This window comes from Amborella trichopoda, chromosome 9 (genome assembly GCF_054954075.1).
Source record: "Amborella trichopoda isolate Santa Cruz 75 chromosome 9, AtrichopodaSantaCruz75HAP2 v2.0, whole genome shotgun sequence".
NCBI classification, from domain to species: domain Eukaryota; kingdom Viridiplantae; phylum Streptophyta; class Magnoliopsida; order Amborellales; family Amborellaceae; genus Amborella; species Amborella trichopoda.
In genome coordinates, this window is record NC_142344.1 from 2,070,606 (window position 1) to 2,097,593 (window position 26,988).

Here is a 26,988-nt window from a genome sequence, read left to right on the forward strand (position 1 = left end):
TCTTACAACAAAATTGTGCATCTTTTAGTAAGATTTAGAGGTTTACTTTAATTTGATTGTTTAAAATTGCCAAACAACATATTTTTTGCCACCTTATAGTTACAAAAATGTGGTGTTTGGCAATACTCGTTGGCTTATTGGTCACGGAGATGAGATTTTTTTTTCTGGTTCAATAAGTAGCACAGGGATTAGGCTCTATACTTACTCTTTCTAGAACTCTTTATAAGAGTAAGATGTCCGGCAGTAAAAATTTCAAATTTATTCTCATGCTCACCGTCAAGTGCTGCTATAATAGATTATCGAACCTAATTATTTCCTCAGCATTTATTAACTATCATTCAGGATGTTTACATCTTGCCTTAAGGTAAAAGATGGGATTATATGGGAAAGTGAAAGTTACGATGTTTTTTCTGTTAAATCTGCTTGTAGACTTCTATCCAATGATCGTCTAGAGACTATCTACATGCGATCTGGAAATTGAAAGTTGGACTCTGTGATAAAGCACAATATATATATATATTTTTATTTTTATTTTCTTTCACCGGCAAGATCACTTACAATGTCCAATTACAAAAAAAATTATTCTTGACATAAATAAATAAATAAAATGGTTATCTTTTGCTACCACTTAAATACAACTCATTTATTCAATAAATAAAAACTTATCATGTTGTTTTATGATAATACAAGAACACAACAAAAATAATAAAATAAAGTAAGTAAAGTTGTCAGAGATTACTTCAACCGGACTTAATACACCCGACACCGATTCTCCTTTTTCCAATGGTGCTCGGGATCAATGATCGATATCGATTCTATTAAGTATGGCTAAACCCTCCAAAAGCACATGGATTTTATCTTAAACCAAAGTGCTAAATCCTCAATGTTTTAGCCTACCTTACGTGTGGGGCTAATCCTTTAGAGAGATGAGAGGCCTAAGCAGGGCGTGCCCCTAGAGAAAGAAAGAGAGAGTAGAAAGAGCCTATTCGGAGAGACAAGGGAGAAGATGAGAGGTGTAGAGATTTAGGGAGAGGGAGCTATAATGATTTCATCCATAATGCCGCTAAGACTCCATGGCATGAAGTCCGGCCGATTACACCATTTGATCAAGTTCGTTGAAATTGGCTTTGATTTCGGTTTTTAAAAAACCCGAAAATGGGTAGTTTCATTTTTTTAAAAAAGAAAATAGTTATGTAGTAAATAAAACGGACATATCAGAAATAACAGAAAGTATTCAGTATTTTAGTGATAACATAAACTTAAACGGATATTTACATAATTTCCCCTTTTAAAAAAAAAAAACTAGAGGTATATTTACTAGAATAGTATTCAGTATTTTAGTAATAACATAAACTTAAACAGATATTTACATAATTTCCCCTTAAAAAAAAAAGTTTATTTAATAGAAAAGGTTTATATATATATAGTATCAATATGAAGGTTAGAAGTAGGGTAGAACTTAAAAATCCGTCCGAAGAGGTTATTTGGCATAAAAAAGGGCCGATTAGATTTGGCACTCTCGTTTTGCGAGATCAACTGAGGGACAAAATGGTAATGCTTGGAAGAAGAGGGGCAAGGATGGGGATGTTTCCCATATTTCGACGAAAATATTCATAACATTTGGGGCCATCCGTCATTTCAACTGCTCCTTATCCTCTCTCTCTCTCTCTCTCTCTCTCTCTCTCATTCGAAGAGAAAAGAACCTCTCGACCCAAGAGTCATGGCTCTCACAGCACGCCTCCCCATTACCAATCCCATTCGTACTCTCTCTCGCCAATTTTTCAATTTCAGGCTCTCTCTTCCACATTTTAGAACCGGTGTGGTGTTCAATTTTAATCGCATTTTCAGCTGACTTTATTTCCATTTTTTTTTTTTTTTTTTTAAGCTAGCTTTTTAAACTTTTTTCGTGAATTCTTGTAGGTCTGAGGCGTTTGGCATACAGGACTAAACCACTCAACCTCTTCACACCAATCTTTCTATCCCTTTCTGTAAGTATTCTTATTACTCTGCAATTTTAATTTATACAAATGTCTCAATTTCGGAAACTTGTGCGGTTCATATTTATGAGTTGAAAATGATAATATGAACCAACCGGCCTATAGCACCAGACGGAAAGAGATAGATGAGCGGCCCAGATTTGTGCATTAATAAATTACGAATTTGAGAAAATTGGGGGGTCTGTTTAATTAATTATCCAATTATTAATTTTTGAAAATGAAATATGTGATATTTTGTTTGACTGCCTTAGGCTTACTTTACCAATAAAACTTGTTGTAAGCATTGTGAACTATTTAAAGATAATAAAAAAGGGAAGGACAAAAGCACCCCAATTGAAAGGAGTTGAACCTCATCCATCCATCTTGTTTGTCCGAGGACCTAGTTTGAGAGGGCTTGACTTTTTATGGACTTAGTCTTCCTTATCACTAGGACTCAGTCTTCCTTACTTTAGGAATTTTTATGTATTCTGTACACAAACATTATTAAAGTGGACATACGAAACAGTTATTCTATTACTGATTTTATTAACATAACTTCTTGATTGTATGAATAGAGAGGCATGTAGTACGAAAAAGCTTATACACACTAACTTTATTTGTTGAAGATATACTGATCAACACCATTAAATCTTTATGACTTTATTTGTAGAAGCTGTACTAATCAACACCATTAAATTTTGATAGTATTTTAAAATACATGTCAAATCTACAACATCTAGCTAAAATGAATGGTATAAACCATCACAATATTACACCTTGCATAAATTTAATTTTATGTGCCTGCTTGCCATGACTGAGACTTTCATTCCCTAGAATTTTGAATCCAAAATCCATCTGTTGTATTAAGAGGATTCATTTAAATTGGTGAGTCGGCCGAATCATGGAAACCTTGTTCTTGAATAAATGCCAGATGCTATTCTCTTGAAAAATACCCCCATACCTAATCCGTGAGAGAAAGCTCAGTTATCCTTGGATCATCAAGCTCTTTAATACCTTTTTTGTATGAAAAGAGAAGTTTCCAATGATGAGTACATGCTGGTTTCAGCTTTGGTTGGTACAGTCTTTCCCATTCACCATTAGTTAGGTACTGTTCCACCAGTTAAACCAGGTTTCAAATCTCATGTTTTGGCTTGTTAATCCCAGCGTTAAAACTTTTGCACCCATTTGCAGCTCAATGAAACGGATTTGGAACCCTAGAATTACTCCATCTCAAAATGCCAACTCAAAATCTGATCTTAACCATTCACTTCATTAAATGATAAATTAATCACAATTAGACCTTTTAGGAGTTCAAAACCATTTTTTGTGACTCAGAATGAATTGCAGGTTTCAAAGTGTTACAGGTTCTTTCATCGATGAAAAAAAAATGTTGTGAGGTGCAGCTATACCGGTTTACAACATAGCGGGGAAGCTACACCAAATAATAATAATAATAATAATAATAAATCTTTACCTAGAGAATTAACGTTACACTCTCCCCAAGTGCATGAATACCTTTTTCTTTTCGGTTCACAACTTGACATTAGAAAAAGAAATTGAAAATATCTACATTTCAACTTAAGAATAGTTTCTGTTTTAATCAGCGATATTGGTTGCATCTCATTTATAATGAAAATAAAGATAACAGTGCATAAAGCTACACATCTTTTACACACAATTCTGTAACTGATGTGTACCATCTTTTATGCCGCAGGAAATAAGGGATCCAGAAGGGAGTAAACCAATTCAAAAATTAGGTACAATAAATACCTGTGGCTTCGTCTTGGCTCACGCGATGCTATTTCAACCTCCAGCGGCTTATGCTTTTGAAGAACATGTATCAGAAGAAATACAAAATTTCAAGCCATTAATAGCAGATTTGGACCCATCAACAGCCAAACTGGCTGTAGCTTTTCTTGGGCCCTTTCTCTCTGCCTTTGGTTTTTTATTCATATTGAGAATAGTAATGTCATGGTACCCGAAGCTTCCTGTTGGGAAATTCCCTTATGTCATAGCCTATGCACCAACTGAGCCTCTGTTGAGCCCAACAAGGAAACTGATACCACCAGTTGGTGGAGTGGACGTGACCCCTGTAGTTTGGTTTGGACTCATAAGTTTCATGAATGAAATATTAGTAGGTCCACAAGGGCTTCTCGTTCTTCTATCTCAACAAGTATAGACTTTTGTCACCACAGTTTTGTGCATCAACAGTTACATAATTTGTGTTGATTCTCTTGTGTGTATCCATTTCATTACATTGGTTCATATTTATGTTGGACATTCAGAGAGAGAATAGTGGGACTACAATTCTACAGAAATGTCTTACATTCAATGATAAGAAGTTTCCGACTACAATTCTACAGAAATGTCTTATATTCAATGATACATAAGTAAGTTTCCAACGTTGCAATGCCTTTCAGAGAGAGAGAGAGAAACTAACAATTTGGTTTTGGATGCCTATCAAGGGTTAGATGATGAACCCATATGCAAATGCCTTCTAGAACAAATGTAATACATGACTACAGCAATCAAGGGCGCCTTGTATATATAGATGAACTCTCCAAAGGGAAAACTCATTCCATTCCAGACTTGGTAATACTTTTTGTCTCAAATATCAGCAACGAGGAAGTTTCCAGAAAGAGATATCTGCATAAAAAATGAGATGTTTATTAGAAAAAAAAAAGAAAACAAAAATGGGTCAATTGCAATTGTCACCGATTTAATCTTATATCGATAAAACACAAAATTTTTATAACGAAATGAGTAACAGAACCATGCGAGGGAACAGCGTGAATTCACCTTTTCTCCAAGTTTGAATGGGGGTAGACCCTTGTATGGGCAGCTGCCACAGCGGAATGCATCACCTAGCCCACACTGCATAAAATTATTCAAGAAACATTTCCCCAATTGTTAGACCTGTGCTCTCTCTCTCTCTCCAAAAAGAAAAAAAAATTGATCCCAACTTACACTGCCACATGCAGATTGAGGGTTAATCAATTGGTCTGTTGTGAGTCCTAGCTTCTGCTCTCCCTCTTCGGCTTCCGCCCTTCCACAAGTGCAATTTTTGCAGGCTTTTCGTGTGCTGCCAACTTCACAATCACTAACTGCAAAAAGTGCAAGCAATAAACCAAAATTGTTATTTTACTGAGTACAACCAGAAAGTACACTATTTGCACTGGATATATATATATATATATATAGAGAGAGAGAGAGAGAGAGATCCCTTGTAATTCAAAATTTCGAAGTCCTACCAATAGGCACTTGAGGTTTCTTTAGATCCTCCTCTGTAAGGAGGCTGTCCTCATCAATGAGATCAAATTCATCGTCAAATTGAACTTTTGGGAAGCTCTTTGGTGTTTTCCTCAAGGAAAATGATGTTCCGATCTTCCATTCAGGCTTTTGGGATCTAATCTGTGAAAATGGGCATGACAAGCATAAGGTTTCAGTAGAAAATTTGGCAATTGATCACTTCCATCATGTATGGCTTCTCTATTTAAACATTGATTAATTTCTCATGCAACTGAAGTAAATTCACTTCCCAATAGGATCACCAATTAATAAGAATGGGACCGTGTTTATCAAGATCGAATAACTACTGAACAGGTGAAGGGTCTATTTCAGTCAAACCGATTCGACCACCAATTGTCGAACCAACCAGACTAGATTATAAAAAAATTAAAGAAAAAATGAATAGTAGTTCAAAAACATAAATATCCTATAAAAAATGTCCAACTATAAACAATGTCCAACTTTGTTGATCTGGTTCGGTCAGTTTGACTATTTAGAACAGTCATACTAATTTTCGACCAAATCTGGTTTTTCTTTGAAATAGCCAAGATACCGGTTAGTAGTCTGACCGGGCAGTCCTGGCCGATCTTGATAACTACAGATAAATGCCACCACATCAAGCACGTAAGAAAAGAAGGTATACACTAACAAAACAATCTCACTTCATAGGAAAATATATATAGACCATTATCTTCAAAAGTTAACCAGTATGCCCAAAGTGAAAGTGACTTTTAATCTTTTCAATTGGCCAATGCAAAAAGAAAATGAACTCATGTGCTCCTCTGCCTAACTACTCCAGCACTCTTTGAGTCCAACCGTTGTCCATAAAAGAAGTCCTCTTGCACATCATTAGAGATGTACTTGATTAAATAAACACAAAAATAACGGTGTTGGTCTTACCGTAAAAGATTGAGCATCTTCCAGTGAGGACATCTGCTGGACTTTTGCTTCAAGAAATCCAGCAAGGAGTAATTTACGTTCTAGAGCACCACGAACCTGAAAAGTCAATGACTAATTTTGAAATTTTGATCCACAGGTAGTATGACTTCCATACAGGACGCTAGTCCAAATGCACAATTAAACAACAAATAAGATCCATCCATTGAAACATTCATAGAATAGAAGTATATGGAACTCTACGCAAATGGCTGGATATTTGCTGTAGCCAAGTGATTCTCCCTGTGGACCTCACTCTCCAATCATACATCTGCAAGAACAGATGACAGATGCAGACTACCATGGACCACAGTCCACTGAACCATGCTATTACTTTTCCAACCGTGTGAAGTTTCTTATGCTCAGAATGCAAATCTTATAATGCATGCGAAGAGACCACTGCATAAGTCTCACATGTAACTTTGTAACCACAGTGCAAAAGACTAATCATTCAGAGAAATAATCAAATTACAAACAAAAAATGAAAACCCTACAAGGGAGGTATAAGAAAGACGTATCAAAAATCTAGGTCCAAAGTACCTCTTCCAATTGTCCAGCAAAATCAAAAGATATCTGAATGTATAGTGTGCCACCAGGCTTTAGCACCCGAGCAATCTCTTCAAGCAACTGGTTACTATGAAATTCAACCGTTCTAGTCACTGACAAAACTATTTCCAGTGTGGCAGATTCCAGTGGCAATTTTCCACCTGCATTCAGTAAAACCAACTCAAAATTTGTAAGCTTTAAACGAAAGATGAAAGCTAAATAATCAGAATGTTGTATTTCACCAGCATTTGCAGATATTTCAGACTTTTCAACAAGAAAACATAGGAAACATTCGGATGTACTTTTATGTAAACTTTGGGGTTCTATTGATAATAGGAACTTCACTCCGCAACTTTCTTATGACTTGGAAATCACAAACTAAAATTTTTGGGGCAATGATAGGTGGCTTCGTGCTTTAACTTGTCATTATCACGACCTCACCCAATTCACTAGCCAAGTGCCCCTCGTATCTTCAAATACCACCTCATATCTTCAGGCTTCACACTTGTAATAGCAGTTAGCACAATTCCAGCATCTGACTAGCCTGAAAATCCTGAACCACTGATGTCTATCACGGCAATCTAATTTGTGGGTGTGAAAGTGTGAAGTTATCCAGAGAAAAGCAAAATCCAGCAGAATTTTTAAGTACTAAAATCTGCAATCGAATTAGGGTCTCATTGAAAGACGTGATACATAGCTTAACTGTGGGCTTCCTATTTTGTAAGAACCGACAGGAATACACACAGCTTAACTGTGGGGTTTGAGGAATGCATGGAAGGGTTGACAAAATACATGAAAACTACTGGGCATTTTCAACACACCAAAATTGATACATATTGTTCTCTCCCAGTAGTTTTGTTGACAGAGGATCTTTTGCCAAGTAAGCCAAAATTAAATGGTACAAAACAGGACAGGTTACTTTACCTAAATTCACAGGTTTCTGCATCACATATCTCTCCTTTCTTTACCAATGTTAACAAGTACATTGGTTCAAGATATATATGATGGTATTCAAAAAGTATAACATCATCATCTATTTTTGTCATCACAACAACTTTTTGTGAAGGTAGCTATCTATAGCACAGGAATGATGACATCGGTATATCAAAATTGTTACGCAAGTTCTCTCCGAATGGTTGTATTGCAAAGTATCATGTGCCAAGCCAAACATACAAAGAGTACAGGTTCCTTTACCTAAATTTGTGGGTTACTGAATCACATACCTCTTCTGTTACCAATTGTAATAATTATAATCAAAGACATCTATTATGACATTCCCAAATTGGGACATCATCATCATATTATCAGCATCAGCATCATATTGCAAATTCTTGTAGTCCTTCCATTCCTTTGAGCAATGGTAGCAATCCACCCATTTGTATTGGCATGTTTCCAAAAAAATAAAAAAATCTCCTATTTGCTTTTCTAACCTTCTCTAGGTAAAGCTACAGGTATAGTTATGTATTCAGTTGTAACAAGGGTTTTCTAATGAGATTTTTTTATCCGATATTAGATTCTAGAGTGTTCATTGTCACTGATACATTTCCAGATATATAAAGACTAGTCTGAGGCAACATAAATTTAAGGCTTATTTCCCCTACCTAAAGGAGTTCTGCATAATGCTACGCCTCAGAATGACACTAAAGTAAAGCTTAACATTTAAAATAAGATGTGAGAACACCTATCACATCCCTTGTCAAAAGACACTCATTGCCAACACTCGTCCCAAACACCTTAGGAAAAGTATACGTGAAAGCAACCAAACAACAATCAACAGATAAGAGCCTTGTTTTATGAAAGTACCTGAGGGATGTAATGGGCTAAGGTTCTTATTACTGCATAATATCCCAATATCTTTTCTCGCGAAGTCAATGCCATCATTCTATAGTAAAGGCGTTTATCCTGTGGAAATTCAACTGGAAACACCTGAATACTTCATACAGTTATGCTCTTTAATGCTTTCTACAATAGATAGGTCAAAAGCATTATCGGGAAAAGACTCAAGTTTTCACTGACCATAGGGTAACATTCATGGAGAAAGTACTACCCTTGCCAAGGAAAACATTTAATGATCATCATTCGTCAGAACCTTTTAATAAAATAGGGTCCTCTGTTCCATTCAAAATTCAGCCTCTTTCATATGCTTAATCTTCCATTCAAATTTCAATCTCTCTTCTTCTACTAAATCTAGAATATCATGATCTTCTTTGTCTGATTTGAGGAGCTGTTCCAAAAGATCACACAGATAGGTGCAACAAAATACAGCAACATCAATTAAACTATCAGATTGAGTCTTTGGGGCAACCATTTTTCACAAATTAACAAGGATGTACCTCCACATCACTTAATTTTCCATTATCATCTTTCTCCTCTATTTAATACCTTCCTTCATTGGAAAAAAAAAATTATTTACCAGTATATTCCATAGACTCACTGACTCTCTGGTGATGTCTCCCAAGCATGTTCATAGCAATCAAAGAAGAAAAAACTTGATGCATAACAATCTAACTCGGCAGCCCATAATTGTGATCAAAGGTTGCTTCTCATATTCACTAATGAAGACATATCTCATAGTTTTTCAAGCCAGAATGAACTCGTTCATTAGGGAATTTATCAACATAGGTTTACCAAGAAACTTAGTAGTAAAGCCACATAAGACAGCAAAATACTTGACATTATTTCTAGAGAGAAATTAACTTTCTTATATAATTAATAACCAACATGGTACAAATTCTCATGGTACTCACAAGCTGTGGTTGCTGCAAACAAAAGTTAAAACTCAGTACATATATTTGAGCCAAGGATGGCAAGCCATGAGGAGAGTAGTAGTAGGGAAAAGCAGGGGAGGGGACAATTGGCCTATTTACAAACCAACTGAAATGTACTCCACGGACCAAAAAATTGTGCTTTCCCAAAAACTGAAGACCATTGTTTTCGACAGGGTTGTGTGGTCGGCCCACTCTTTGCAAGGCCATCCGATATGGCATTAACCTGTCTCCATGTGTGGCGAAAAGAGATTCTGAGGGGTCTTCTAAGTCCTTTGATCACTTCAAATATATCCGCCAGTAACCAGGGGCAAGGAGAGGACTGTTTTACCCAACTGATGGCATTCAAGGAGTCTCCTTCCACAACCAAGGAGGAACCTCATGATCCCTCGAACAACTTGAGCCCATATGGATGCTGCACTGTTCCTGTAGACCACCTATTCTGGCCCTTCCAGGATTCTCATATCACCCATCAATATTAAGTCTGATGCTGCCTGGTTCTTGCCGGCTCCAGTGCATGGATCTTGTGTTCCTCATGGGGGTGGAGTGGACCTCAATAGAAGTCAGAAGTGGAGAATGAATGGTGCTCCTTCCGAGGTATAGCCTAATCTATAACAATAGCAATGAGCCTGTGTTTCAAGGGTATAATTTGGGATTTCCGACCATCATAACTTCTATACGCTTTATCCAAATGGTCAAACCATGGCTTTTATAGAGGCTATTTATATAAGAAGACCTAATGAGGGAGATAGAAAAGTATGCACCCAGGCACAACATGGAACCAAACAGTTGAATAGGAATGGCTACAGTTAGCTAGACAAATGGCAATGTAGAAATAGGTCGCCAAGGTCAACATTATCAATAAAAAAAAAAAAAGTAGAAATAGGTCGTCTGCTGATTCTTCAATGGTCTTGTCAAAAAGCAGCATGCGCTGGTTGGCTCACATACCAACCTATCTCAGCCTTGCCAAAAGATCAAACGGGAGTCGAGGGGAGAAAAGTTCTTTGAGCTCTAGGGCTTCTTGATCAGTGAGGTGCCTGCAGGACCTCAGTCCACAGACTGCATGCCCTCCAAGGACTTTGTAGGCATCTTGTAGGCATCCAAAATGTGACAATAGTGGTCAGCGGCCACCTTGTACAGGTTAGGCAGCAGGATTTCCAAAGCTCTATCTCCATGACAGCCATTCCAAAAGCAAAAACCAACACCGGTTTTTTATGAAAACAAATTCGGGTTTGCAAGAACAGGAACAAAAAGGTGAAACATTTCCAGACCCCCAATGCCCTTACAGTGTCGCCCCCCCATAGGCAGCCACCCACATCACCTAGGCCATATTTTTGTTAAACAACTAGCTTCCACAGATGGTGTACTTAACCTCCACCACCACATGCATGGCAGTGAAAGGTTCATGTCTTTGCGGCATTTACTTCCAATCTCACCATATCTCTTTGGTTTACAAACTGCTTCCCACCTGCCCAGGTCGGTCAACTCCCGCTCCCGACCAAAGGAAATCCCTCACAACATTCTCAAATCTAATGCGCTCAAGTCTATTGACAACAGACATTGGCATATCCAGAAAAATTTAAAACAATAGTATGTTGGCCAATGCAGCAGTAATGACAGTGATCATTTTCCTAGATAGATGAGGTATGAACCGTTATTTCCAAGATGCCAACCTCCACTGAAACCTTTCCACAGCAGTATCCCACAGCTGTTTTCTAGGTTTTACGGGGCATAGAGGCAGCTCCAGATTCTTGCTAACCATTATGTCTAGAGTGACCCCTACTCCCGTGGTTATGATTACTTTCCGATTGGTGGTTACTTCAAAGAAGCAGAAAAATTTTCACAGGCTATCCACCATTGAGTGGTCCTTACAGAACGGATCATCAGCGTATTGAAGGTGGGAGAATTGCAAGCCACCTCTAAAGAACTAGAAGCCTTGAGTAACAACCGTGCTGTAGGCGTTGGAAATTGGAGAATGGAACACTTCTGTTGTGATTGCATAAAGAGCTTGATGCAAACCCCTGGAGCCCTAGAAGAGGCTATGGAGACTTCCATTAATCAAGAATGAGAAAATCGCCAAAAATAAGCACCAGGACATCCAAAATCTCCATTTTTGGCCGAAGTCCATGCGGTAATGTACTTGGTCAAGAGTTTCATGATCCACATGTTCCTACACCTTTTCTCCCCATTAAGTTTGAGCACCAAACCTGAGACTTTGGACAAATGCCCTGGTGTAGGTATCCAAGGGCTATTAGGGGTCCATCAAGAATTTCACAGGCCCTAACGAAGGTCCCTTGGTTGAGGGACATGACATTGTTCAAAAATGCTCTGAGCCCCATTGCTAGGACATTGAATGGTATCCTGTACAGTACTGATGGGGTCGAAGCCTCCTAGCTAAGCAGCTACTTCTACCTTAAGCATAAGGGTGATGAAGGTGGCATTCATCCATTTATGTAATCACACCCCAATGTAAAAATTTTGAAGAAAGGCCAAAAGCATGGGGATGAGGTATCCCAAAATCGTGGAAACAAAGCTGCATGGATGCCACCCGGACCAAGAGCCTTGCCCTGGCCAAGGTTAGGCACTACCCTTTGGATTTCCATTTCTAAGAAAGGCCACTCGAGCCAAGCAACCTATTCTCCCGAGATTAACCTATATTGGAAGTTGTCCATTTTAACCCTTGTTCTGGGTCAAGAAGAGAATAAATTCTGAAAGAAAAGGGTTGTCACACTCTAGCTAATGTTGGTTCCTCTATTGTGAGATGCTCATTGATAATATGGGTGATGGTCGACCTCCTCTTACAGCTGGCAATAATATCGTGCTCCTGTCTCCATTTAGACACTTTACCCAGTATAATTGAAATAAGTAAGGCTCTTCTAGTTTCACGACCTTTTGGAACACTTGCCTCAACTCTCCTAGTTCTTTCTTCCCAGATACGCCACAGGTTTGCTCAACAAGGTCAGGCTCATGTATTTCTTGAAAGAGAAATCCCTTCTTTGATCAGAGGTTACCGAACTTGTAGTAACTCCATCGTTTTAGGCACCCGATAAGCATTTAAAGATTTCGTGATATTTTTTAATCCTACCCGACCAAAGATGGATAGTGGACATCAATTTGGTTCATGTGACACTATGGGTTATAACACTCCTGATAGATTACTCTCGTTAAATGTGACACAACACGTCATCATATTCTTGATCACACTCAATATTCACTACCAACAGCAAACCAGGGGTTGACCTCATTAGATCACCAATTGGCTGAATATCATGTATTATGTTCCAATTTATGGTGTCTCCAAAGAAGTAACATATAAACAATTTATTACAAATAAAATATATCTCTCAGCAATTTAAAATGTTCTTTTGAAAAAACACTTCAGCTCAAATCATCTATGATCATCATTATCATCATCATCATTCAAGCCTTATCCTAACTATTTGGGGTCCGCTACATGAATCCTATTTCGCCATTCCACTCTATCAAGTGCCATACCCTCAATCAAACCATAAGTCATCATATCATTCCTCACCACTTCCATCTATGCCCTTTTAAGCCTTCCCCTTGCCTTTTTAGAGCCTTCCACTTCAACCAAATCACCCTTCCTAATCAGTGTTGTTCTAGGTTGATGGTGCAGATGAATAGACTAAGTCAACTTTCCCTCATTTTATCGAGTATTACAACTACACCTAAGTTTCTTCAGATATATTCATTCCGAATTCTATCATTTCTTGTCCTGTCACTCATCCATCTCAACATCCTCATCTCAGCTACACTCATTCTCTAGATTTATGTTGCTTCTTGATCGTTCAGCATTCCATCCCATAAAGCATGGCTGGTCTTACAACCATCCTATAAAACTTTCCCTTCAGTTTTATTGGTATGCAATGATCACATAAATCTCCAACGACACATTTTCACCTCATTCACCCAACTCTAATTCTATGCGCAACATCTTCCTCAATCTCTCCATTATCATGGATTATCGACCCAAGATACTTTTAGATACTTCTTCGCCATCAATCTTAACTAATTCTAAAGCATCTCAAATGGGAGTGGAAACTGGTACCAGGAAATGATTGGGATCTCGAAAAGGAAGGAACGCTAGCTTGGCTTCTGCCAGCGAAAATGCTTGCGAGGATAGTTGTTCGCGTAGTAGAGTAACTGCTTTGATAGCGTATGATTCACCGAGCAGTGTCAACTAGAGCTTCATATGATTGACCCACAGTGCCCCCTTCCAATGCGGTCTATGAATCTCCTGCAGCGCACTACAGGCCTCGACTCATTCTTTATGGATATGAGCGTGGATGGATCGCTTGGCCTAAGCCGGGGGGGCCAGTCGTCATACTCAGCCGGCGAGCAATCCCAAGAAAGCCAGCTACAACCTTTAGATTCTAAAGTGTCCCTCCAAAGTTCTAACTTCGTGTTGACATCGTCTCAAGTTTCATCAATCAAAGTCATGTCATCACCGCAGCACCTCATCCTGTATATGCCTAGTTAACTCATCTATAACCAAGGAAAAGCCATATGGGCTCAATGCTGACCCTTGATTCAGGCCTTCTGTCACTTAAAACTCATTTGTCTCTCCAATAGATGTCCTCATACTAGTTAGCACTCCCTCGAACATATCCAAGTCATGCCAATATATCCTCTAGAGACTTCTTTCTTTTCTAGCACCGATCATATTAACTCTCTAGGTACCATATCATATACGTACTCTAAAACAATAAAGACCATATGGAGGTCATTTCTCTTCCCTCTAAACTTCTCAATCAGTTGCCTAAGAAGAAAAATAGCCTCAATAATTACTTCCCTGGCATAAAACCGACCAAATTTCTAATACACTTCTCATGTCGTATGCATTGCTTACTCTTTCTCCATTCGTATGGCATTATCTTTGTTCTCAAAATCTTGTTCAACGACTTGGTCAACTAGAATATGCCAAACCCTCCATGCACTTCCAAAACTCTACTTGTATACCATCTAGTCCTAAAGCTTCTTCTATCTTTATATTTCTCAAAGTTTTGTTTACTTCAGATATCGCAATCCTACAAATGTATCTATGATCTCCAACCTCATTTATGTCAAAGGTTCCTCCTAACATTGTGCTTCAAAAAAAAACACATTGTGCTCCTAAAGTAGACGTCATTTAATAATTCTTTAAAATAAACTCTCCACCTGTCATTGACCTCATCATCCTTCGCCAAGACCCTCTAATCTTCACTTTTAATACATTTAACATGACCTAGATGCCCATACTTCCCCTCTCTCATTGGTGCTAGTTTGAAGATATCTTTTTCACCTTCTCTTGTCCCCAATTACGAATCGTCATATAACTTAAACCTTAGCTTTGCTATTTTCTTAGCATTTTTATATTATTCTAAGTTTTGGTCATTTCTATTTCATTGCCGAATTTTGTAACAAGCTTGTTTTTGGCTAATAACCTTTTGAACCTCATCACTCCACTACCAAGTTTCCTTATCTTAATGTGTATTCCCTCTAGATTCTCCTAAAACTTCTTTTACAACTTTCTTAATACAATCAACCATCTCATTCCACAAAACATTGACTTCGTCCTCAAAATTCCCTTTTCCTTCTTTTATCAATTTATTCCTAAATAAGTCTATTTTCTCCCTATTCCACCATAAGTCCACTTTCTCCCTTTTTTTCCTGATACAACAAAGAAAATATAGAAATTTGCAACTCAGCAACCAATATTTTGTCATTCTCGGTATTATCTTATATAGACAATCTTAATACTCTACGTCCAGGTGGTATCCGCAGATCAATTATGTATATAAGATTAATTTGTAGACTTCAAACAATTTTGTACATCTTTGGAAAGAGAAAAGAAAATTGTTGACATTAAAAACAAAAATCGCGTATTGTGCTCCGTTTGCATTGTTCATTATATGCTCTTCTACTAGGTGTTTGTCCTCTCATTTGCTACACTGTATTGCTGTGATAATTTCAGTGCCACTGCCATCCTTTTTTTCTTTTTTTTTTTTGTGATAAGTCCTCGTCGCTTTTAATCCCATCTTACATGACCAGATGGAGCACATCAAAGTAGCTTGTCACCTCAATTAATAAAACCTCCTCACTGATGCTACCTCCCTATTGCTTACATCCAATATAGAAGCACGAAGCTGATTTATGAACACCATAACTTTGGAAGGAGCTATACAGCTAGGCAGAAAACTTTCTTTAATTATTTATCATCCAACTTACAGGGTTTCTAAAATCAATATATGTTTCTTATGTTGTAATGGAGGAGGAGGGAGGACAGTTGTATACTTATGTAATGTGTATTAAGTTACTATCGGGTTTACTACAAGGGATTTCAAGCATTTTCCCAAAATTAGCATAAAAGTGATGGGACCTTTTTTGAGGAATATAAGTACAAATGACGCTCCCATTAATTGATCACTATGCTGAAAATAAAATGAGAACAATCATGAAAGAAAAAATGGAAACCCTTCTAGCTTTTCTGAAAAAACAAAAAATGTTCCTCTTATAATGCTTAAAGAAATGTATAATATCTCCAACACCGATCACGTGCTACACCCACAAAAAATAAAATTAACATTTTTTTTTTCATTATTTTTAAGTAACATCTCATAAATGTCATTTTCCTCTTCAAATCTTCTTACCCAGAAAAAGTCACAGATCAATACAAATCCAGCATTTCCTAAACTATGGTTTTTGATAAAGAATGAAAATAAAGAAATCAATATTTTGACTACTTATTAAGGGGAAAACATTACCAAGAAGAGAAGCCTGGGTGATAACAATGGCTTTCTTTCCACCAGCTGCTTTATCTGCAACTTCTGGGACTGCAGAAAATGCTGCACTTACTGGCAGCACCACCAAATCTGAGAGCAAAAGTACACTCGGCTCCATCTTGGATTTTTCCCTAGAAAGAAAAAACAATAGACTTGACTTTTTGTACATAAAACTTGAAATATCTCTAGCCTTCAAAGAAATAGCATACACACTTTCTTAACAGTGAAGGTAGTCTGTGTAATCAAATAATGCAAGTATTAATCATAAGAAGTTCTACCAAAAGGAAAATCCTGAAAGATAACTTTGGCCGCCCTGTTTGATACAACAGGATGTTGAGTGTTCAAAAATTTTGAAAATCTCGATAGAGACGCCAAGCTGGTCTTCAATATTTCTTGACTACACATTATCCTAACATGTATTTTCTCGTCTCTGTTTAACAGTAAACTTGTATTTAGAATTTTTATAGCTTAAGACTGTTTGACTAATAAAATTAGAATTTATTGACTTTTCTTATTAGGCAACTTTTTTATTTACATCGTTGCTACTTTGGCGTCATCTATTTGCATGATGTAAACAATGCTCTTTAATTAGTTAAAAAAAATTCACCTTCGCTTAAAAAGAAAAAAGAAATAAACAAACCGCAAGTATCCATAACCATCTGTTTCATAAGTTGGATCCATAATAGAACAAACACCATCAAATGCACAAGATACATGTAGGCATCGTCAAAATAAACAAAATGCCTATATACCATGTAATTTCAAAACTAAGTGGTTCACAGAACATTTTCTTTTCAAAAGTATAGGGTTCAATGTTCATTTTATTCAAATACAACTAAAACGATCCCACATTGCGTGATGCATTTAAACACCTTTACCCAAATATTGCCCCTCAACGATCAAGATTTTAACATTAATATGTAGATCCATGCAGCTCAAATGCCGTTAAGAAATGGAATCAATTAAGATTATGAATGTCGCATGTGAGAAAAGCGGAAATCCTGGATTTGTGTGCATATCTCATCACAGTTTAAACTTTCTTTTGACTTTACAGAGTAAAATTCTAGTATAGGACTCATACAGCTCGAGAAAAAATGAATTAAATTTATGTAGTTTATTATGGCATGGCAAATGAATCCATAAAATAATCAATTATTATGATTTGAATCATCTTTTTTCGCCATTCTTTCTAAAAATTGGCATTCATCTCTCAAGGATTGCAGGAACATTTAACGTATTTCTTATTAATAAACATAAATTTACCTCATAAAGAGGTTTTGACAGCAGAGTTTTCTTTACCAAGACTCTCATCATAGTGATGTTTCCACATATAAGATTTAACAGCCTTTGACAGATTATAGCCAACAAGAAGCAAATGATTGCAGGAACATTTAATGTATTTCTTATAAATAAACATAAATTTACCTCATAAAGAGGTTTTGACAGCAGAGTCTTCTTTACCAAGACTCTCATCATAGTGATGTTTCCACATATAAGATTAAACAGCCTTTGATAGATTACAGCCAACGAGAAGCAAATGATATTGGAAATGGAAAATAAATTTTGCAGGCATATGAAGAGCAATAGCTCTGCGTTAGAAAGATAACGTTGGAGAACGACATCCTTACAAATTTCAGCAAGAGCAAGCAGCATAGCAAACGAATAGGAGATTCAAGAAATATTAGAACAGTTTTAGTTGAAGGGATCATCAAAAGACACTTTCACATGACCTTTTACTGATCCTTTTGAGAGGAGTGCATGAAAGCCATATAGTTTGAAGACCCAGTAAAGACCCAGGTAAAATTCCAGACTCAAACCCCAAAAATTAATAACTGAAATATGGGTGGAATCAAATCACAAGAGAAATATAGATAGAGATTGGCAAACATATAATCAGCGGATTGGTATAATCTTGGACTAAACATGGGCAAATTTGACTGAGAGAGACACACACACACACAAAAAGTGGCACAAGAGAAAGAAAATACAACAGAAAAGCGAGGGAAGAAAGATATGGCTAAAACACGAGAGAGGAACACCAAAAAGATTAATAAGTGAACCACTGGTCCCTGTTCCATTTTCTTCCAATAACAATTTCCTTGCTGGTTGAACCTTTTATTGACAATCTCTTTGAGGCTCGCTTTTTTGGATGGCTTGATATCCACCATTACTTTGGGTGCCAGCAACTTTGGGGGCCCCTGGTTTTCTAAAGAGGAGAATGATCTCACAAAATCATTCCCCGCCCAGCCCGTCTCTCTCTCTCTCTCAAAAAATAAAAGATAAAACCAAACCATCCACCCATAAAATTAGTTATTTTTCAATGTTTTCTTGTTCAGATAGAAAGGAAATCACACACGTATTTATTGGAGAGGAAATTACATAGAAATATTTATCGGCCCCAATTACACCTTGACAAAAACCCAACAGATCTTCCTCTCAATTTCTCTGCATCAAACTTCAAATAAAATCCAAAATACATCAAAAAACCAATACCTAAGCACAGAGCGATAGAGAGAAGAGAACAGACCCAATACTCTACCTGCCACAAATTCGAAGGATTTCTTGTCTAATTAACAGATCAAAGTATCAAACCTGTCTCCTTACTCTTTTATCCTCAAATTTTAGCAATAAAAAGTCACTCCAGCTTCAAATGAAGAGATTATTTTCACGGATGTAGATTAAAAATATAACCAAAGAGAACTCACCAGTCAAAAAATGCAGGTTTTGTTCGAAGCGATGATGATGCCCTAGATCGAACTTTCCAGAGACCGCAAAAAAGACTCACCTTAAGGCTTTCTTCGCGTTACTTTAGAGAGAGAAGATCGGAATGTTTCCACGTGAAACTCGGGAACGGCTTCCCCCTTTTATCTCTCCTCTTCGCTCCTTTGCTGCCTTTCTCTCTCTAGAAAGCTGAAGCATTTTAGAAAACGCGGCCGTTGGGCCCTATTTAGGACTATAGAAAATGAGCGATGACGTGTAAGTCATGAATTCCGACGTGGATACTGGATATTAGGCAATCCTACGTGGACAAATTGGCACGCGTTAATCTCACGTTGAACTTGTGGTTGGCGTGGCATGCGGTAGCGGGAAAACACGGACCGCGTGAGCCCCTTTTGGCGGTTGTTGTTGAGTTTTAATACCTCAGTCTAAAACGTTTTATGCTCGTGAGCGTGATCATGCTGTCAATTTACTCTTTCGAGTGGAATTCAATTTAGAAAAGTTTCTTTAGGACTTCAAATTTTGCAGTTGTAACCTCTTTAACTATAAATTAACCTGAATAAAAAAAAATTCTAAAATCACATTCTCTATTAACTTAAAAGATGTAATGTTCAAGATTAAATAGATAAAATATCAAACTTTTGGAGGGTGAGATCTAAAATAAAATTCTATTTTTTTTTTCTTCGCCTCTCGACTCCAAATCTAATTATTTTTCTTCAAAAATAATCATCTAGTGATTCTTAGGTGGTTTCCAAAATCTGATCGAGTAAGTCTTCGGATGTGGCTCGCAAGTTGGATAATTTACATATCTATTACCAATAAAAAATTTCTATAAAGAGGCCACAAGAATTCAATAAGTAAAAACTGATAGATTGAAAGTACTTACATCATTTTAAAAAATATATATATTTTGGACTTTATGCCCAGTCAACAGTAAATCTCCAACCACTTGATTTCACATCTAAGAGTAAATAATGAGTGTGACATTGTAATAAAAAGTAAATAGTCTTATTGTACACAGTTCTAAAAAACTTATATCAATTTTGACCAAATAACTAAGTTTGGCAAAAATTAGGTGAACAAAAATATTGTGGATATTTCCAAGTTGGCCAAGAAAACAGGGTGAAAATATTGTATGGAGCGACATATTAAACTTAAAAAATCATCTCAATTAATTTAGGTAATCATCCATGAACTTTATGAAATTGCTAGAAAAGTGAAAGAGTTTCAAGAGAGACTGGAAAGTCAACATAAAAATGGTGGATCGGGGTCCGTGACACAGAGAAAAAACCCCGAGTTCAAAAGGCCTCACGCCTATTAGATCCGTGATGGGTTTAAAACTGGATTAAAAATAGAAGAAGGTTGAAACGGATATAGATGTATTAAACGAATATAAAAGTAAATTTGAAATATATGCAACCATGGGGGTATATTTAATATTTTCTTCTTCTTTTTTTTAATATCAACCGCATTGAATTGTTGTTATTATTATTTGTTAATATAATTGTTGTGTTTATTATTGTTGTGTTTAATATAATTGTTTTGTTAAATAATAGTTTGGATAGATTAATTTTGTAATGTAGGATCTAAATGCTGCTAAGTCGTACCACAAAATTATTGCTCAAGGGCTTTATCGTATCATTAGAACATCCGCAAAATCATAACCTTATTCCTTTCATCTATACATATCTAATTATTTACCCCTTTTTAACCAAGTTCATAATATTCATGATTTTTCGATTTACATAATTTTTAGTGATCCACAATTTTTCTCCTTTTTTTTTTGCGGTCCAAAATTTTGGGCCAAAACTAATTTATTATCGCTTATTTATTTGCCAATAAATTATTATTCCCAAACTTGCTATCTGTGATATCGACCCCTCTCTCCTCCGTGGCCATGCAACGCATGTTTAATTTTGTTTCCAATGGGGAATATCTAAAACCATTGGTTAAGCCTATCTTCAAGTAGGTAAACTCAATATTTTTGGCAAGCTTATATTCTTCAAGAAATCGGGATATTGAAGTGAAGATAAGAAAGTGTTGTATTTTAAGATTTTCACACCAATTCTGACTTTTAGAGAGTTCTTTTAGAACCCGTGTATTGAGACTCGGCCGAGGCCAATCGGACTCGGCTGAGTTACTTGGCCTCGCCCTAAGGGCAAGACGAGTTTTACCAGAGTAGGTTGTACCTATACGTCATAAAAGCTTGGAAGACCTTTTGAGTATTGTAAAAGCATGCCCCCCAAAGGGCTTGGCCTTGGCCGAGTCGGATTTTGAACACCGTTTAAAACAATCAATGCATATATTTTAAACAGTTTTGAAAAATCACATTTTCTTTAAGATTTTCTCTTAAGCCATTAGGCATTTAAGGAAAAGGAAAATTAATTAAGGTTTAATATAGTATAAGGCCATTTATCTTTGGCACAAAGAAATGACAGTTATTCATAGGCGTAAAATGTGAATTTGATATCTTGAATGTGTTACAAAGCTTGATTTTTTTTTTCTCAATTTCAGCCCAACTATTGGTTTGCGTCAGTCCCTTGAATTCACATCCAATAGCTAAGGTAAGCTTGGATCCCATTGTACAAATTTTTAATGGTTTTATTATATACTTTGTTTTAAACCAATTACTGATTAACGCCAGGCGAGGCCCCCGTTGCCACCCTTAATTGTCACAACATGTAGAACATACGGTAATTATGTGCAGATTTGTATGAACCGTGGCTAAACTAGGTTGTTTATCTAATTAGATGTGAAGTAGTTTTTTCAGGTCGTCATTGAAATTTCTGCAACTAAAATTATATCTTTGAGCTTTGGAGGCGCATCTTAATTGAACTGTTTAAGGTTGACACGTTATACAAGCCAATGCTTAACGGGACCTGTTCCCCATTTACCCCAAAAAAGAGAAAATCACACTCTAATTCAACAAAGTTATTGGTATCGTTGACAAAATTAGAACTTAAATAGCATTTTAAAATTTGTGGCCATATTTAATTTTCTCTATAAGTTTTTTTATTTGATTATAGATGGTTGAACTACAAAAATATCGAACCCCCGGTTTTAACCACTGCCGAGAACTTTTAAACATAGGGCGATTGAAAAATTCTCAAACAACTTAATTGAAAATTACAATCGCATAATCCAAAACAAACCAAATTCACCCTTTTTGGATTATACAAACAGGTTTAAATTATCAAACAAATGCTCATTAGACATTATATTGACCTGTTGGAGCTGCTCCCTGTGTCTGCACTCCGTATATGAAGTCTACCATGAATGTTAATACGTGATACATATAGGTTCCATTGCTCTCATGCATGAATGCGTTAATTAACTTAATTAACACAGTAGCATTGATACATGTTTGAGGATACCTCATTGTCCTCTTTTTTAATTCAAGTTAAATTTGCCGTTTAAATGTGTTTTTGGATGCAATCATTATTACTGATAATTTACTGTTTCAATAGAAGTAATCCTAATAACGAGCTATTTGTTATTTGGCTATATCTATTATAAAGTTATACGAGATGAACTTTTCAGTTTTACATATAAGTTTATGTTTTAAAAAAAGTTGTTTTTGCTTTATTCAAGGTTATTTGTTGAACATCACATATTCAAGGCCATAAAGTAGTTATAAATAGATGGATATCATTGAAAAGTTAAAGATGTATAAAATATATACATAATATGAGATACATACCAAACAACACAAAATAACATTGACAAAATATTATTAATCTCAAATAAGACGATATACTATGGATAAAGTTCATGATCATCCTAACACAACCCTATCTATATTTAGGAAGCTTACATGTGAGCTTTAATTATCTGCCTTTCACTTTAAGTAATGGTTGGGGTAACTTCAAGCATAGTTTTTTAGCATCTAATCTTGATCAGACAACTCAGAATATTATAATTATTATTTTTATAAGTAATTTGCAGTGACATTTGGGAGTACACACCTCTCATAGGGGGTCTTCTTAATAAAAATGAGAAAACATATTTCTAATTAAAAATGGCTGAAATTTCTTGGAACTCAAATAGGTATTTTGGTCACTTTTTAATTTTTTTTTATTTTTTTTTTTAAAAAATCGCTTGGACCATCCCAACAAAGTGAGGATACACCCCAAATTTAATGCAAAACTGATTCTTAGAAAAATAATAATTTAGAGCAGTGTTTAGACGTAATATTGAGACTGAAACTAACCTAGCCATCCAATTCAAATCAGCCCGATGATAGCATAAATCACACATATTATATATAAATATAAATATATATATATATATATATATATATATATATATATAGATATATATATATATATATATATGATACATAAATGGCACCATATGTAAGGTATTCATTTGTAGTAATGGGCTATTACTCATAGGACTTGATCTAATGCAAGGGTACTATAGTAGTATAATGCAACCACATTTCTAGAAAACTATATTTTTGGCATTTGTATGACCCCAAATTTTGCACGACCCCAAATTTTGCACACACATTCTCTTCACCCTCATAATCAATCCTACGGGAAAAAAAAAAATTCAATTTGCACGCTAGATATGGTCAAAATTAGTACCCATCTAACAATAAATCTCGACCATCCATTTGGTGAATTTCAAGATCTAGGCCTTCAAAATCACTTTTTTCTGCTTTAGCATTATTAATCTAATGATGATAAAGCTGTATAAAAATTTTGGGAGTAAAAAAAACATTTTGAGACCTATATCTAACCATCTCAATAAAATGGACGGCTTATATTAATTGGGCTAGAATGAAAACTTTCTAGAGCATTATTTCAAATTTTTCTTTTTTTGTGATTTCTTTTCATAATGAAAAGAGTATACATCTAAAAATTTGTGTCAAACAAATGTCTCTAATATGGTTTTTGAAGAGTGTTGCATTATACTACTATGCAACCGTCCTATGAAATCGTTCCCCATTACTCAAAGAAAATTGTTTCATGCGGGCTGGACCGGATTTCTACAATATGCGGTCCAAAAGTATGAATCATCCATCTTAAAAATGGACGCAAATAGGTGGTCCACCTAAAAACTAGTGTAACTAACGGTCCAAATATGTTCTTAATATAATAATTATTTTTAGTTTTCAATTATTATTATTTTCATACTCATGATCTCCACGTTAAATATTATATATTCTCTAAAAATTAGGATGAAATTATATTTAATTTTTGCCAAGCCGCATTTCTACAAATGCGGGCTGGCCGCATAGAAACCGTGTCCATTACTCAAACCAGAGAAGTTTACAAGTAGCCTCTCGCCCATTCTATATTACAAAAGTGGAGAATTTGGCACCACTACAGCACGACCACATGCAGATTTCGCAAGGCTAAAGCCGAACCTCAGAGCAATCGGTTTTATTTTGAAAAGCCAAATAAAAAAATTGGGTAAAAAATACAAATCGCTAAAAAATAAGGTAAGTTATAAAATCATGAACATTTTGGATACGGATCGTCAAAAAATAAAGTAAGATATTGAATCATGAGTATTTCAGATTTGGTTCAAAACAAATAGTGAAAAAATCGGATTGGTAAACATGACACGATATAGGATTATGAGTCATTAAGCAATACTCGACAATATTTTCTTGAAACTTTTAATAAATCCAGCAACCATGCTTGCTCTGTCATCATAACATAAAGAAAAATTGTTTTGTGCGGGCTGGTACCACATTTCTACATATGCGGTCCAGAAAGTACAAAGCATCCATCTTAGGCGTTCCATCTAAAAACAATAGAAACTAAAATAATAGAAACTAACGGTCGAAATGCTTTCTTGATAAAATTAATATTTTTAGTTTTTTAAATTTATTAACTTTTACATATTCATGATCTCCATGTTAGAGATTACATGTCTTTAAAAATTAAGTCTTAAAACCCATCTCAAAAATAGAATTATTAAGAGGCCTGCATTTCTACATATGCTAGCTTGGCCGCATAGAAACTGGGTTCCTAACATAAAACACATCGTAGATTTATTGAGAGCATAAAATGAAACAACAACAATATTAACAAGAACTAATTAGCAAATAACAAGAACTGTGAACCAAGATATAAAATTATGCTTCAAAGGAAAAAAAAAAACCCAATATAGGATTGACGTTAATTAAAAGAAAATGCAAAGTCCCAAATATATAAAATAGTGGTCCATCCACAATGCTATGTTGTATACTCTAATGAAATAAAAAAATAACAAATAAAATATAAAATTAATAAAACTTCTATATACAAAAAAATCTAAAACCAAAATGCTTAAGCAAATTTAAATCTCTCGTTGAATTCCTAACGACCTAAATCTCTAATATTCTTTACTCTCTCTCTTGCTCTTTATAAAGACGCCATGGGTTTAAAGAAAAAAATAAATTTTCATTAAGTTACTCTTCCTCCATTTGTACCTATTATTTTGAAATATACGATTATTTTGATTATTTTTTTGAGGAATATATTGCTTGTATTTTTTTTTAAGGGAAGTCATCGATTAAATTTTTTATAGAATTTTTTGTTAGACAAAAGTTCTTAATTTACTCCCAATGTTAATATACTTATGAGTAAGCCAAATGTTAATATGCTTATGAGTAAGCCAAAATTCAACAATATTAAGTTAATTAAGAAATAAAATTCTAAGGAAGAAGTTTTTTAGAAATTTTTTTTTTTGAATAAAACATGGATTTATATTGGTTCCATTAAAAAAACATGATTTTTTTAAGATCTTTTGAAAAACTCAGAGTTATTAACATATTTTAAAAAATTCTGAAGATCTTTTGAAAAACTTAGAGTTAACATATTTAAAAAAATTCTATTTCAAATAGAGACTTGCTAACCATGCTTACAACTACCCATTTCGAAATTTAAGATACAAGAATGATTGTGATCTCCATATAATAAATGGTCTCTTCGTAAACAGTCCCTTAAAATTTTAAAATGCTTAAGATTTCTTTAATTTGCCACGGATAGAATTGAGATATTATCATGCTTGCATCAATCGAATTTTTTTCTTAAATGTGTGGCATCCCAACCAAACTAAATTCCTATATGTAATGAAAAATTAAATAAGTAGTTTTAAAGATTGATGTCTTGTATTCTAAAAAAATAGATCTCTCGAGATAGAGTCAAAAGGACAACTCCGAAAGTCCGTATATGGGATTCGATATATCTGAGACTCGATATATATTCGTACAATGATATTTTGATAATTTGTACCATCTATCTGAGACTCTCGATATATATTGTTACGATGGGCTTTTAAAGTTAGAAGAAAAACACAGATATATATATTGTTGCAATGGGTTTTTAAGGTTAAAAGAAAAACGCATATCTCTTTGTAATCAGAGAGATGGAAGAGAGCTATTGTAACGTTATTCTTCATTGCCAATAAAAAAGCTCTCATCTCTTGTTGCGATGAGTTTTTAAGGTTAAAAAAAAAACGCAAATCTCTTTGTTATCAGAGAGAATGAAAAGAGTTATTGTAACATTATTTTCCATTGCCAGTAAAGAAGCTCTCATATCTTGTGGACGTAGATACATTGTCGATCCACGTATATATTTACGTTGTGTTTCTCCTTTTTTGTTTTTGTGGATGGCTTTTTGTTTCCACATGTAGGGCCAGCGGCTCAGACTGCGCCGAAAGAGCTTAGGCCCTTGGCTAGGTGCCTAATCTACCCCAAGCTAGTTTGGACAAAGCCCAAACTGAGCCAAGTGAAAAAAAAAAAAACCCACACACACACAAATATAAGGCAAAAAGGTCCAAGCACCCTGGAAATGCCCTCGGGTCAAATTTTGGGGGTCCAGGCCATGCCGACCAAGCCAGGATGGGCTGCCCTACCCACGTCAAAAAGGATCGCATCGACTAAAGTAACAACATGTGAAATCCAAACTCCAGACTGTAAAGAAGCTTTTTAAGAATATTTTATCAGTTTTACACATACACAAAAGATACTCTTCAATG

At 35.5% G+C, this 26,988-nt stretch overlaps 2 protein-coding genes across 7 annotated transcripts; one reads left to right on the forward strand and one right to left on the reverse strand.

Moving 5' to 3' along the window:
• Positions 1–1,621: 1,621 nt before the first annotated feature.
• CCB3 (cofactor assembly, complex C (B6F)) lies at positions 1,622–4,331 on the forward strand. The gene is made up of 3 exons (XM_006847816.4): positions 1,622–1,817; positions 1,921–1,988; positions 3,691–4,331. The coding sequence occupies exons 1-3, from the start codon at positions 1,721–1,723 to the stop codon at positions 4,153–4,155; spliced, it is 630 nt and encodes a 209-aa protein (XP_006847879.1). The 5' UTR covers positions 1,622–1,720; the 3' UTR covers positions 4,156–4,331.
• Positions 4,284–19,205, reverse strand: LOC18437614 (anamorsin homolog). Of its 6 annotated transcripts, none has more exons than XM_020669331.2 (9): positions 18,999–19,205; positions 18,673–18,748; positions 16,276–16,424; positions 6,741–6,907; positions 6,165–6,260; positions 5,228–5,387; positions 4,944–5,080; positions 4,776–4,850; positions 4,284–4,622 (listed from the first exon to the last, which is right to left on the reverse strand). In XM_020669331.2, coding segments are annotated over exons 2-9 (825 nt in total). In that variant the 5' UTR covers positions 18,675–18,748; positions 18,999–19,205; the 3' UTR covers positions 4,284–4,583. The 6 variants fall into 6 exon arrangements, with proteins under 6 accessions (XP_020524990.1, XP_088703125.1, XP_006847880.1 ...); XM_088846999.1 differs by having other exon boundaries at positions 18,833–19,060; XM_006847817.4 differs by lacking the exon at positions 18,673–18,748.
• Between the last annotated feature and the right edge of the window lie 7,783 nt (positions 19,206–26,988).

What these genes read in the sequence shown, in the direction of transcription:
- LOC18437614 (XM_020669331.2), bottom strand. An exon ending in TTGCTGGACAATTGGAAGAG is followed by an intron (nt 6,261 to 6,740) that starts GTACTTTGGACC and finishes TTGACTTTTCAG; the next exon opens with GTTCGTGGTGCTCTAGAACG. An exon ending in AAGATGCTCAATCTTTTACG is followed by an intron (nt 5,388 to 6,164) that starts GTAAGACCAACA and finishes CCATTTTCACAG; the next exon opens with ATTAGATCCCAAAAGCCTGA.
- CCB3 (XM_006847816.4), top strand. Translation starts at nt 1,721, where the DNA reads ATGGCTCTCACAGCACGCCTCCCCATTACCAATCCCATTCGTACTCTC. An exon ending in TCTTCCACATTTTAGAACCG is followed by an intron (nt 1,818 to 1,920) that starts GTGTGGTGTTCA and finishes GAATTCTTGTAG; the next exon opens with GTCTGAGGCGTTTGGCATAC. An exon ending in CAATCTTTCTATCCCTTTCT is followed by an intron (nt 1,989 to 3,690) that starts GTAAGTATTCTT and finishes TTTATGCCGCAG; the next exon opens with GAAATAAGGGATCCAGAAGG.